This window comes from Paralichthys olivaceus, chromosome 1 (genome assembly GCF_024713975.1).
Source record: "Paralichthys olivaceus isolate ysfri-2021 chromosome 1, ASM2471397v2, whole genome shotgun sequence".
Classification (NCBI taxonomy): domain Eukaryota; kingdom Metazoa; phylum Chordata; class Actinopteri; order Pleuronectiformes; family Paralichthyidae; genus Paralichthys; species Paralichthys olivaceus.
This window is the reverse complement of record NC_091093.1, coordinates 17,511,653-17,526,204: the sequence shown is the minus strand read 5'-3', so window position 1 is coordinate 17,526,204 and position 14,552 is coordinate 17,511,653. Positions and strand designations below refer to the sequence as shown.

At 42.8% G+C, this 14,552-nt stretch overlaps 1 protein-coding gene across 5 annotated transcripts in view; it reads left to right on the top strand.

Moving 5' to 3' along the window:
* Positions 1-14,552, top strand: part of znf821 (zinc finger protein 821) — a 17,214-nt gene extending 2,662 nt beyond the window's left edge. The window contains exons 1-6 of one of the 5 annotated variants that reach the window (XM_020098746.2): positions 212-661; positions 6,394-6,525; positions 6,668-6,786; positions 8,102-8,200; positions 9,194-9,360; positions 10,789-14,552. In XM_020098746.2, the coding sequence (XP_019954305.2) occupies positions 592-661; positions 6,394-6,525; positions 6,668-6,786; positions 8,102-8,200; positions 9,194-9,360; positions 10,789-11,770 (1,569 nt within the window). In that variant the 5' untranslated portion in view covers positions 212-591 and the 3' untranslated portion in view covers positions 11,771-14,552. Of the gene's footprint in view, positions 1-211; positions 662-6,393; positions 6,526-6,647; positions 6,787-8,101; positions 8,201-9,193; positions 9,361-10,788 lie in introns of those variants that run through there. The other 4 variants (XM_020098747.2, XM_020098748.2, XM_069523953.1 and 1 more) reach the window with 4 other exon arrangements.

The following is a 14,552-nucleotide window of genomic DNA, read 5'->3' as shown; positions in this document are numbered from 1 at the left end:
TATGACAATATATAACAGAATTTAGTATATCAATATACTTAAATTCATATTCATATTGTACAGAATAGTATTGGTAGAGAAAGCAGTAGAAGTTTTGTGCTGTGTCACAGGATGATTGACGACTGATGGACTGGTAGAATATACAAAATACACGAATATAAAACATGGGCTAATCTTATTTATATTTTTGCATATATAGTTTCGGTCCATCGTCGCCTTATCTCCCACACTCCGTGAACGCAGCAGCAGAGTATCTTTAACATCCCCTGCATATCCCATAATCCTGTTCGGCGGGTTTACGTTGGAGATCAGCTGAGCTCGTGCGTCGCTGCAGTGAGCGCGCGGGTGCTGGCGGCGGAGGATCGGAGCGGCTCGGCTCGGATATCGTGTGAACCCCCCCCTCCCCCTGCTCGACCGGAGACGGGGTGTGATTCCCGGCTGTGAGAATGTGACGCCTCGGTGCCGCCGGTGGTTTTTTATTCATGAGAACGAGCGGACGATCTTTTTTTTGTTGTTGTATCGATATTTGCTTCATGACTCGTCCCCTCGGGGCGGAAACACCTGGACTGAGCCGAACCGAGGAGGAGACCCATGTGTGTGGCTGTGCAGCGGTGCAGTAATATGTCCAGGAGAAAACAGAGCAACCCCTTCAGAGTTGACTGTAGGTATCCCGGGCTCCATCTGTTCGCTGCTTGTGTGACAGGGCTTCTGTCATTGATGCATCACACAAACCTGCAGGCTGGACACTGTGCAGAACAATGTGGAAAACAGAAACTCACTTCTAATTGCCTGAGTCAGTATCATGATTATTATTATTTTAAATTTATTCCACCTCTTGAGGATTTAAAAGACAAATGTACACATGAATGGAAATAAGAGGCAGCATTGAAGCAGCCCAGTGATTGAACTGCAATTCTAAAATGCAACTCAAATTAAAACTGAGTCAGTATGAGAAATGTGCATCAAGACAATATGCAGTACTCATTTAAAAGCAGTTGTTGCTACTTAAAAAAAACTCAGCAATGCTCGTTGGTGTCCATTGTACTTTCCGACATGCTCTCATTTCAGATTGATTATTAGTGCAAACTCTTGAGTGCCATGCTGGGACAAGAGTGGATCATATCTTTATTTGTATGTAAGTTATTCTGTGGCTGACCATGTTTCTGATTTCTGTTTGGTTTGAGGTGTCATCTCTGTAGATTATCTCAGTGAAAACATGGGGTTTAAATAAGGTTTGCGTGGCATCACAGTTTAGTTTGATATTAAACCGTGATCAGAGCAGACAAGCGTTTCAGCTCTGTCACTCTGTGGATCTGCTGCGTGTTTTGATTCATTACAGGAAAGCAATAGAGAGCAGATAGTCAGCAGAGCTAATTGAAGTGGCAGCTATTCAAATTGTGTGCCATTGCTTTTTTATTTTTACACGATGGAGTTCTCTGAAAATCCGTGTTTTCTTCCTCTGTACACTGACATAGCTTCAGTTTTTCTTGCTACACTATCACCATTCATTTATGTGTACACCTAAGTTAGGCCGTAGCAGGCAGGCTCATGGTAATCAGGTCTGTCACAGTGATAACTCTGGCAGCTTTAATCCAATTTGGAAGAAATTTGGCAAATTGATCGCAGTTAGGGTCAGGAGCTGTGCTCTAGATTTTTTTATTATTTCTTTTTTACCAAATTCATCAAAAGTCAAGGTCACAACATGTGATCAAAGTTGAAATGGTGGTTTATGCAGTTACAGTTTCAATATTTTTGTCAATCGGTAAAATCCATCTGTACCTAAACCTTTGGATATGAAAACATTTTAACAACGTAGTACAAGTTGAATATTTAACACTGCATGCAGCACAGGTTTGATGTCTTTCTGATTACTTTTTTAGTCGCTAAAGGTATTTGCCAAGTCATGAGTTAGTCAATTGAGCGCAAATGAATTTGAAATCATTTTAAAATCTCCAAGCAAAAACACATTATTCAGCTTCTTTGGTTTAGTTTGATTAGTAATCTGGATATTTACTCTCGTGCTATGTGGCGTATTTTAATTGGTGGTGTGTATCTGTCTGTCACAGCCATGACTTGGGCAGTTTTAATCCAGTTTGGATTCAATTTGGAAAGGTGGTTGGGTGCAGGGTCAAGACCTGGTCGAGGTCTCAACATGGGATCACAAGTTTTACCCTAATGCTAATGCTTGGCAAAGATACAGACAGCACATATACATTCATGTACAATTGAAATGTTCCACAGTGATAATAAGGAACCGATCCCTGCTCCTGAGTGCATTTCTAGTTTTTGTAAGGTCTTGTCTGTTTGGTCAGATAAAACAAACTGTTTTGAATATGTCACCTGAGCCTTTGGGAAATGAAATGTCCCTACCCTGATATTTATTGTCCCAGTGATTCCTCTGTTATTTGATAAAAAACAATCTGCAGAATCATCAATAACGGAGATAACCATTAATTGAAGTTACAGACTCACTGTCGTATCTTGATTCCTCTTCCATTTCATGGAGAATACATTTTATTGAAACAACATGAATTCTGGGGGAGCCCTGATGTAGATATATTGTTGGTGTCATCCCGTCCTGTCCTGCCCCCCCTCTCCCTGTGTGGCTTTGCCCCCGGCCCTCTGCCCCCTGAATCCCCTCGTTGGTGGACAGCATGCTGACCTCAACACGTCTCAGTCCTCAGAAGGGGATTTCCCTCTGTAATCTACTAAAGTTGTGTTTGCTGCCGCCCTCCTTTCTAAACATAGTTTGTTTAAACTACAGTTGAAATACATGTTGCACTTGTGGCTACAGTAATCCCTGCAAGCTAATGAGCTCATTTTCTGCTCTCTAACACGTCTGCACGAGTCTGGAGTAGGAGCTGAACACCCACAAGAGGGGCTAATAAAATGTAATGCTGGCGTATCGTTAGTGCGCCTCATGCTGTGATAAACGCTGTAACATTTTTCAACTGACAAGTACCCACCCCCCCCACTGTGTCACCGGAGTGTGAGTTCACACACTGTGTTTTTGTACATTGATACTTTCCTCTGCAAGATTGCTTTACCTGTCTTTTCTTCTGAGGTATGAATTGCACATTCCCCCCCGAAGAGGGTCAAACCAGACAGACTGACAGACCAGACAGGCAGGGAGACAGTCTGACAGGCAGGCGGGCTGACTGACACACACAAAAGCACACACACGGCATTCCAGACAATAATGCAACAGTGCTGTCTCTCTTGCCATTTGTTTCCCTCCTTGACTTTGACTTACAGGACCACCAGGAAACACAGCATCATATAAAAGTTGTGGAGGATTGGAGGTGGTCAACAACAAATAGAAATCAGTTTGTTTAACAGTTTCCAAATAATGTTTCAGTTAAAAGTTTTAATCCTGAAAACCTGTCTTATAATTAATATATTATAAAATAAGATGATTTTCCCTGCATGCTTACACTTGCCTTGTTCTTGTTGCTGAATAAGTTTGTAAATGTTTCTTTTTTGCTGCTTTCACCACAGATAATTGAAGTTAAGGTCATGGTGTCAAACTTCCTTTAGGAAAAATTGGTTTATCACTTCATCTTGCTTTCTATAATATGAGCTGTGTGAGAGTGAGAATTGATCACGTCTGGCCCTTCACTCTTGTTGTGTTGTGTGTGTGCAAGACGGGGGGGGGGGGCAGCACTGCAGATTTCCACAGTGCTGTGTGTTTTGGAGGGGACTGTGGCTGAAAAGGCGAAGGAAAGGGGGGAATTCATCAGGACCCCCAGTGCTTGGTGTTTGAGTAGAGTTTTGGCATTCTATCTTTTGTCTGTTTTGTTTTGCGGGTTACCCACCCCCCACCACCCTCCCCACCCTTCTCCTCCACCTCCTCCTCTCTCCCTCTTCAATGTGTCTGTTGGCTGATGAGTTTGTCTCTTTGTCTGGATTCAGTCAGACACTGCGTCACCTCCTGCCTACAGACACACAGACTCAGAGATAACATCACAGTGGCAGAGACTGGGGGGGGGGTGGACTAGGAGAGACAGATGTACAGACAGAGCTCTAGCAGCGGGGGGATGGGTATCTCTCACACATCAATCTTTGGCTGCGTGCCGTCCATGCAGCCAGTTTGTTGTAGTATAGTTTGAATAGTTCTGACCCACTCTGCCAACGCTAATGAATGTGTATACATCTATGGGAAAAGTGCAAAACTGGGTTCACACACCAACTTCTCACCAGCAGCAAAAGAGCAGATTGACAAACTTCAATATTATAACTCACCCACACAGAGAGAGCCAGAGCAATACCTCAGGATTGTCATGGGGGCTGTAATTACTTCTGTCAGACTCAGGTAACTGAAGTCAGGATCTCTCTCCTATCTCTGATCTGTGTGGTAACAGAGCTCACCAGGGAAGAAAGATGGATTTGAGATATCTGTGATTTAAGCTATCTGAAGCGGGACGTTCTTGTGTGTGGATGCCAGAGGAGCATCCAATGCAACTGTCTCCACTGAGGCAGTTTAATGATTGTTTTCAGGGTCAAGTGTAATAATAACAAAGGTGGAGGTATTTTATCAATTCCTGCAGGCGCCAGGGCGAGTGTAAAACAAAGAGTGGCTTCACAAACACAGTTACAGAGCCACATATGGGCTGTCATGGTATGAAGCTTTATTCTCCCCCTGTGAGCCGATGGTATAGATATAGAAGTATTCAGAGCTGCGTACGAGCAGAGGACAGAGGGTGAGCCAGGCTGTTCATTGTGTGGGTGGTACTGAGAGAGAGAAACACACTGAGTAGCAAGGCAGTTAGCTAGAGGAAAACAGTGCAGGCTGCCCCCCCCCCTCCCATGGGACTGCAGCATGGCTGTCGAACAGCGCTAGCATGTATCTGCGAGTGTATATGTGTGTGAAAAAATGGGGGTTGGGATGCAAATGAAGTGTGTGCACGTATGTCAGTGAGCTCGCCTCGCTGGCTGCGCTTTCATTATGCTGCAGTGTCGGAGAGTTCATATGAAAGCAACATAATCGATGGAGATGTTTTCCTGGTGTGCATATTTGTTGAATCCCAAAAGTCTTGAGAAAAATGTAGAACTGTATAAATAGAGGTTGCTGATTTTTTTTCTGAGGTTTCACTTTTCGTGCTGTCTTGTGTATAACCAGATGTCTAAGAGGCCTGGATGCATGCTACGTCCTAAAAATGTTTAAGAGTGTTACATTACCTAACAACCCCCTCCCCCCCCAGCTATAGGTGAATGCACTTGTGTTAAAAAATTCATATCGGCATGTGGTTTACATGACAGTAGATGCTGTTTCTATGGAGATAAAGCGCTCCTGCTGGAAGGAAAGTTATGTGTAGAAATTTGACTTCTCTTCATTTATTATTCATTAATTTTCACTTAATATAGTGGCATGAGATTATTAGGTCCATCATTTGAGAAGCAGGTTATTTATGACATCAGTTCCTCAACAAGAGGCGATGCCACCGTGCTGCACAGTCATAGCAGCGTCTCTCTGTAGACACACTTGTGTTCTGTCTATGCTTCACTGTGTTCAGGAAATTGCAGCGTGTTTCCATAGACAGAGACAGTCTTCTGTTATGTGAAATGAGTGGTGTGGTTTTTTCATTCATGTGTTCCACAGCTTTTCATGCAACTGCAAACTTAAAGACTAGTTATTATTAACAGTTTCAATCCGTCACACCAGTTCTTGGAACTGTATTCCTTCCGTGTCATATACCAACATTCAACACTAAACCTTTTCTCAAACAATGATGCCAAAGTTTTGCACCGTCAAAATGTACTTTAAAAATAAGAAGCCCTTGTCACTTAAAGTATATGTAATTTTCTATTATATGGTTATACCTGTATACTGTATGGGGATAGAATACATTTTGCTTTAAATAATTTAAGGACTTTTTAATGGATAAACCTGATAGGAACAACTTTTTTTGCTAATCCGGCAAACTAAACATAAAATTATTTTAACACTTCAAACAATATACTTAAGGGAGCATATGCTAAATATAAACTGTATTGCAAAATAGCTGTTGATGGTTTAATGAGGTAAATGCACCCTGGATCTATGTATGGTGCTTTTCTAGTCTTACCGATCACTACAAGCATTTTACACTTCAAGTCATTCACACACACATTCATACAGCACCTCTATACACAGCTCTTTTTCTATCACAGTCCATTCAGACACTGTTGCCCAAGGACACTTTGGCATGTGCACTTGAGGAGCAACCCACTGACTTTCGGACACGCTCCACTTACTGATCCAGAGTCTGTATTGTATCTCGCTCTAAGCGTTATATGCAGACTGTTTTGTTGAGTATTCCCAGTCCTCTGACCCTTGTCACCTGCCCAGAACAGTCCACTGGGCCCACTGTAACTTGCAGTGTCTTACTCTTGGTATTGTTTTTCTTTCTCTAGGGCCATTCCACACTTCAGGCATCACAGGACTTCAGCACACTATTAACATGGACGGCAGGGACGAATTCACCGAAGACAGTGAATGCTGCAGCAACAACTCCCGGGAAATCCAAGGGCAGGATAGCATTACAGGTACAGGATGGAGGGACGGGACAGGGGAGGACCGGCTGAACTCTGTTGGAACATCCTCGGACTGAGGGGTGTTAGTGAGAGTAAGCCCTGCTCTGTGTTCTGTTGTCTGTCTGTATTGATAGGGATGTGTTTGCCTCCATAGAAGACAGCGATAGTGACCTTGACAACCACGGTGAAGACTCGTCCTCCAACACCTCCGCTGACGACCACATGTCCACCAAGAGAACACCGTGCCGCCTACAAGGAGCGGGAGTCAAAGAGGTGAGCGAGCTGGTGTTCACGTCAGACAACAAAGATCAGGCTGGACTTATAATGACCACAGTAATCTTTGTGTGTTCATTTTCATATATATATGTTTTTGGCCTCTAAAAGACTGTGACAGCGAAAGACAGGAAACAGGAGGAGAGAGTAGACTCATTCAGAAAAGGGCCCCAAGTCGAATTAGGGAATTGAGGCTCATTTATGCTATATTAGCTAAGATCCTTCTGTCTGTTCTCTGCATTCATTTCGTCTATATTCGTGCACGCCCTGATGATGAAACTTTTTGAGGGAAGACTTTGGGAGTTTGTAAGAAACTACAGACATTTATATGATGTCAATTCACCCGGGCACAGGGACGAACAGCCTCTTTTAGAGGTACATTATCACAACCTCCTCCTACGTCGACGTGTCTTGACTTTGCAGCAGAAGTATGTGGCAGATACATTGTTTGAAAACGGACTCTTTTAGTATGTAAAGGCAGTATAAATGAACCTTTACTGCTCAGGGCATATGTGCCATAACTATTGCCCCCCCTACACCTTTTAATGTGACCTAATTGTTCTACTTTGTGCCAGTATAGGCAACTGTAGTATTTGCTGCCGTTTTAATAGGTTTTTAAGTTACAGATCCACTTACTTGGGGTTTTCTTATCTAATGCGTTGCACATGTGAGAAAAGTAGCAGACAGTTTGAACTGTGAGGTCAACTCCATTTTTATCTGTCCTGTCACATTTTCACAGTGTTTCCTTCTCATCCGCTAAAACTTAAAAAAATGATACTAACTGGAGTCCAACCAGTTTGTGAGCAGACACACACATCTGTAACATCCAATTGGAAAATGAACCACCAGAAAATAAAAGTTCCAAGCACTTAATAGCCTTGATATAGACTCTAATAGAACCCCCTCTCAGCAGAAGCGAATATGTTTTCTGCTCAAACCTTCTGTTTGAAAATGTTCTATATTTCATCTCGTGTGTGAGTCACATCTGTGACAGCAAACTGCATCATCATGACACTCGTAGTGAGTCACTGGGGCCTGTGAGAGTTTAGCTCATTCATACTCTCAACACATCATCTTGCAAGACTTGCAGAAATGCTTCAGCTGGAAAGAAGCAAAGCGAATAGCGACAGAATCAACCGCCTCGAAATACACAATATAAATATATATATACACACATATAAACACGGATATGATTGCATTCCTTTGAATTGAAAATGATGTTGCAGAAATGTTGTGATGTAGGTGGACTTACACTTTCCTACATTACTGGATTTTCTCCTGAGGTGTGTTTTTAATGGGGCCTGGTTTTCTACAGGAGAGTGAGGACGGGACAGACCACATCAGCACCTTTGTTTGTCCTCTCTGCCCGCTGGATTTCAGCAGCCCTGAGAAACTCATCTCCCATGTCTACCAGGTGAGGACAACCTCGTCTCATCTGTCCATCCTAGTACAGACACTGCTGTGTTTCTCTCAAGGTAGAGGTCGGTTATCGCGTTTAAAAGCCCCTGAAGTGGCTTTCAGCATCAGTACTTCACTGAAGTGCAGGTTGAAGGAGAATGTGTTTACTTGTCTGATCCAATCTAGTGCTTCTATCATGGTTAACTGTTCAGCAGTTTTAGGATTTAATAAAACAGAAAGCAGTGAATTACAGTCATCACAGTAAACCGGACTGACATGGTTTACCAGTAATAAAAGTTGAATACAGTTCAAGTTATTAAAACAAATCATAATAAGTGCTAAATATTTTTAAGGCATTATATCGTAAACTATTACTAATTTACTAACTTACTAAATCTTTCAAAACGTTAGCACTAGCTGATTTTATAATTTTAATTTTTAAATTTTTTATAATTTTATATTGTACCTCAGCATCTGCAGAACTCGCAGCCTCGCTTTTCTTTTTTTGCAAATGACTGGCAGTTTTTGCTCCTTGCACTTAAAGTAACTAAAAGATGAACGTGCATTCCATCCTCGTAATGTTGAGCAATTACAACAGAGCCTGACAAATCCATGTCAACTATATGGATACTGTAACCACTGTTACAGTGGTAATTTATTATTGATAAAACAATAAAGCTAATCAGATGCTTTAGTTTTCTTTTGATGAAACATTGATTTGCTTAAAATATCTACAGTACAGTGCATTAGAAATGTATGTAGTTTTTTTTTTTTAAATCATTGATCATCTATATTTTAAAAACATGTTGCTCCTCAATATTTCACAGCCATAATTAATCATCTTCTCCATCATGGTTGGTAATGCACACAAGCTGAAAAGTATTTGACTTAATCAACAGTATATGAAGAATTGTCTTTGATTTAAATTGGTTTGTTTTAAGTTTTGAGATCTGACTCTTACTTTAAACGTCTTTCTTTTATTCTCATCTTGTTTTGCTGTCTCTAACAGCACACGGCCATGATGAGCAACACCAAGAGCTATGTGTGCCCAGTGTGTGGGCGAGCCCTGAGTTCGCCTGGCTCACTTGGACGGCATCTTCTCATCCATTCCGAGGACCGCCTCTCCAACTGCGCTGTCTGCGGTGCACGCTTCACAGACATTAACAACTTTAACAGGTTCGGCTCAGCTCTGTGTTTTCCTTGTGCCCCGGAATTTTCTGTGTTTTCTTTAAATAATCACGTTATCAACAATTAACCAGTTGACTGGAGTTAAAACTGTAAAGTCAGCTGCTTCCACAATTTTCAGGTAAATAATAATTCACTATGAATAATTTAAAATACACAACCTCTGTTTCGTGACGGATCATATTTTCACTTGTAACTTTATCTAAGTGTTCAGTAACTTACAACAGATCCTTTTATCAGCATATAAAAAGGCAGCACATCAGTGATTCAGCAGGAGAAAATGTTTTTTTGGCAGGACTGTTCAAAAATCCAGAAATTGCAAATCACCGTCTTTCATAAGACAAATATTTTAGTTTAATGGAGGTTTTATTTTTGGTTCTCAGAGAGGTGATCAAAAGCTGACTATATTTTTTCAGTAACACACTGGAACACAACGGAGGACTGGTTCTCAGGGTGGGATATTTGGTCGTATGCAGAACATGTCTGATGTGACATGACTGAATATATTGCTACGGGAAGGACTGATTTAATGGCAGTAAACGTACATGTTGCTTAGCAACTAGCATTACCTACCAACTACAATGTCAAATTCAAACAGCAGTGACAAGGTCAGAACACACACAGCAGAGGGAGAGACACTGTGAGAAGCCGAGAAAATAGAACATTCATGATCCTTCATTGGTCGGAGATATACTGTAAATATAAACTGAGCACAGATCTACAGAAACTGCATGTTAGTGAAATGTGGAAAACCTATTTAGATGTTGTCATTGTTTTAGCTGTAATTAACTATGAATAATAGCAAGTAGCATAAAGGTTTTGTTAGGGTTGTAATCTGCCACCACTCAGGCCATTACCAGTGTACTAAACTCTTCTTCACAAGACACAGGGTGTTCCTTATCTGTAAAATAATTATCAGATGAAATGAGTCGTCATTTCCCATTTAAACAAATCGGTTTCATGTCATGTCAATTATAGACAAGGCCTAAACTGACCGTTCTAAAGTTTGTGACTAAGAAGAATTCAAGGCAGGCCACTAAATGTTTAAATATTCCATTTCAACAATACTTCATATAAAATGATTTATTCAACCTTTGCTAAATACTTTTTTTAAGCATGAATTGATCAGTTTGATTGTTAGTGATATGATTTGGGAGATAAAGAATGTAGGAGATGACTGCGCCCAAATATACTGGTGTCTTGAGAGTTAAAACAGAATTTACGACTACACCCTTAATAATATTGACTTTTTAGCAGTTCGATTTGAAGACACATCTTTGAGAACTGACCCCTGGGAGGCCAGTTTCAAAAAGAACCTTGAGTCGAGACCTTGAGTCAGGGATCTGCTGCTTCTAAGAACGACTCCAGGTTGGTTTTTTTTGCTTTTACCAAGCTGATTAATGTTGTGTCCTATCACAGGGAGAAGCTTAAAGATGTCCTTGAAACAAACAGGATGGATGTCAGTGGAAGAGACGCCTGCTCCATGTCCCCGTCCCTCTCCAGTAGCCCCATGGACAGCCCAGGCTCCGGCACTCGCTCCTGCCATGGACCAGGCCCCAGCCCAAGTTCATGTCAGGGTCCGCGCCCATGTCAAGCATCTGACCCAAGCCCCAACTTATGTCAAGCCCATCGCACCTGCCAGGGACCAGGCCACATCTCGAGCCAGTGTCAAGGCCCCAGGTCATGTCACGGCCTGGGTTCTGGATCATGCTCAGGCCCAGGACAGTGCACAGGCTCTGACCAAGGACCTGCCTTTCCCTCGCTGTCCGACAGTCTCCTCTCTGAAGGGCCGTCACTCGCATCTATCCCTGATGCACTTAACTCCTCTTCCTCAGGCCTTCCTCCTATCCCTGACATACTCAGCCCCATGCCGGTGTATCCTGCAGGGGTTCTGCTGGTGTGCAACAGCTGCGTTGCCTATCAGCAGTTGGTGGAGGCCCAGTCGCCAATGCGAAAATGGGCTCTGCGTAGGAAGAACGAACCAGTGGAGGCTCGCATGCAGCGTCTGGAGCGCGAGCGCACGGCAAAGAAGAACAAGAGGGCTTGTGAGACGGACGAGGAGAAGGAGCTGAGGAGGCTGAGGGACCGCGAGGCCAAGCGCATGCAGAGGATGCAGGAGAGCGAGGACCAGAGGGCGCGCAGGCTGCAGAGGGACAGGGAGGCCATGCGTTTAAAGAGGGCCAACGAGACGCCGGAGAAGAGGCAGGCTAGGCTGATCCGTGAGAGGGAGGCGAAGAGGATCAAGCGACGACTGGAGAAGATCGACCCTGCTCTGAGGACACAGATAGAGCATGATCCCGCCGCCATGGCTGCGCTCACAGCGGACATGAGTCTCTTTCAGTTCCCCTGCCCTATGCCTGTCCCTTCCATTGATAACGGTCTGTTCATGAAGCTGCCCTGATCGCACCGGGCCTCTGGGAGAAGGGTTTTATGACAAACTGGCTTCTGAACAGCATCATTAACCTCCAGGCTGTCGTGGTCACAGCAAAAACATTCCTCGCTGGTTTACTCCCAGCGTCTTCTGTCTCGAACAGATTCACACAAACTGTTTGTTGAATACAGTAAAAACTACATCAGTTTCTAATTTATTACAGTGGAGAAAACCTTGGAAACAGGGTTGAGAATGTTTCATATTGTATGGATGATGACATAAAAGCATGTTGTAAAGAGATTTATCTTTTTTTCTGTGGACTCTCAGATTTAACACAGTTCATTCTAGTAGGAGCAGTTGTACTTCCTTAGAGGGAAAAAAAAGTCTTTTGCACATGGACCTTCAGTAAAGGGAGCGGGGACTCTGTAGCCCCAGCCCCCTCCTCTCTGGTCCACTCCGACAGCCCAGTGACTCGGGTTTACCGGTAGCTACACCTCTCTCTTCAAGCTGCCACCGTGGGTCCCTGGGAAGTTCACATTCAGTCAAACTACTACCTCAGCCGGCGCCGTGGTGGCGTCCTTTGTCCTGTGGCTTACTCCAACTGCAAGCTTCCAAAGCTCTACGTGTACTGTACACTTCTACAGAGGACGGGTTGTTTTCCCCCAGTTTGTGTTTGCATTTATCACTCAGGCACTTTAATAGGACACAAACATTCACAGGGAGGAGCAGCTGACAAAAACACACCAGTACTACACAAATGTCTTAGGTTTGATGATAAAGTTTCTTAACAGACACACTCTGAATGTTTTGTCCTATTGAACTCGCCCAGTGTCGAGCAACATTCCCCCTCATCTCCTGAGTTGTACATTCGCTTCTTTACATTCTCATTTGCCAACATTTGTTTTTCTTTATGCTGTTAAACCTTTTCGCCAGTGTCATATATATTTTTTGACTTTCTGTTACAGAGCATTTCTTGGGCTCTTAGAAACTGCTGCTGTTCTTGTACTGTACAATACATTAGTTACCTCTTATGTATTTTGGGCTCATCAGTCACATTATGAGTATTGTGCTTAAACGTTCTGTTAAAGTGGAACAGCACCTGAATATGTTACCCATGTGACCACTCAACTTGTCTCATTACTTGAACTCTGCCCATAAAGATGCATTTGTTTTCCTGATGATGGATAAATTACAATATGAAAGGTTATTACTCTGTCGGGGGTGATACACAGATGATGCAACCTCTGCTTCGTGCAACTTGTGTAGCATTCACATGCTGTGTGAGGCTGCAGTACCTTCAAAAGTTCTAAACAGTACCACTCTCCTATATCTTCCCTGTCTGCTGAAACACTATTGAATCACGACAGGTGGGAATTAATTTAACCTCACATTCTGATTTTTTAAATTTCCCCATCTGCTACCGAGCACTGAGGCTAATTTCAAGTCCATACTGGGAGAGAGATGTTATCCATCTGTATTCATTGACCTCATTCCAGCACATATTTATGCAATATGATGTGAATATATTTTTCTTGTGGAAATATTTGGGTTACTCCGTTTCCGTCAAGTGGTATAAAATTCTTTTAATGAATGTTTTGAATTAGAGGCCATGTTTGGATGATCCCGTGTTTTAATATCCTGCCTGTAAAGTTACCTCCAGCTTTTCTTGACTTCACCAGATGCAAACATTCATAGCGTCAGATACTTCTACAATTATCAGAGACGGGGGACGAGTGCTGGTCCTGTTTGAGTCACTCCTAGACGAGGGGCCGTCTACCTGGCTGCTTGTTACAGCAAATGTAACGAATGAAAAAGAAATTCAAACTGGGATTTTTTTTGTGTCTCATCCTCGGAGACTCTTCTAGGAGTGCATCAAACCTCTATGCAACAGATGTGTTATTTATTCCAAGGGAAATGAACTCACTTTTCCCTGAAACTATGCAGAATGCGACTTTAATTTAAACGGACTTCAATGTTAAGAGTTTAGCTTCTCAGGCAATTTAACTCAGTGAGAGGGTTCAGAGCCTCGATACAACACCCTGGTCCATAAGAATCATTTATAGATCCATCATATGATGTGACGGGGACAGGCCTTGAGTCTTTGGGCTTTTGTGAGCCGGAGACAGTCTGCCTCCTGAAATACGGTTTCTCTTCATAGTTCAGCATGAGAGCAACAGGGTCTCACTGCCATCCTACTCATGACATACTGCACCAAGGGTAGATCAGTGTTCTCGACAATGGCTTCAGGTCTCACTTCTCTCAGACTGAATTCTGGGTATTCTCAGAGGCTGCTCTTAGAAAACTGCTGTGATCCCTTTTGTCCCACAGCAGCAGAATAACAGGACAGAAAACCTCAGCGTCTGAAATACTCATGCTAAGGAAAGTACGACGAACCCTGGAGCTACGTCTTTACAAGCAGTACGCTCAGCCTGGATTAAATAAGCACTGCATGTCGTAAAACTGCACTTGTCCTAGAATGGTTAAATATGAGCTTGTGTTCTACTGTTAGTTTATGCCTGCCTGTTTTTTACAGTTAAATCAAAAGAACAATGTCGTTGATGACGTTGGCCTTTCTATATTAATTCTATCAGGATTTTCTCTCGATGTCCATGTTTACAGAACAAATCTCGCTGATCAAGGCCAAATGAATGAGCTAAACTGCAATTGAGAACATTCACGCTCGCTGTGATATCAATGCATTCTGACTGGATGGGCCTCTGGGGGCGCCATCCTCTGTTACTGGATTAACAGATGTACAGACCACGATGAAACATGGTGAAGAATGTGGAAATAAACATCGACTTTACTATAA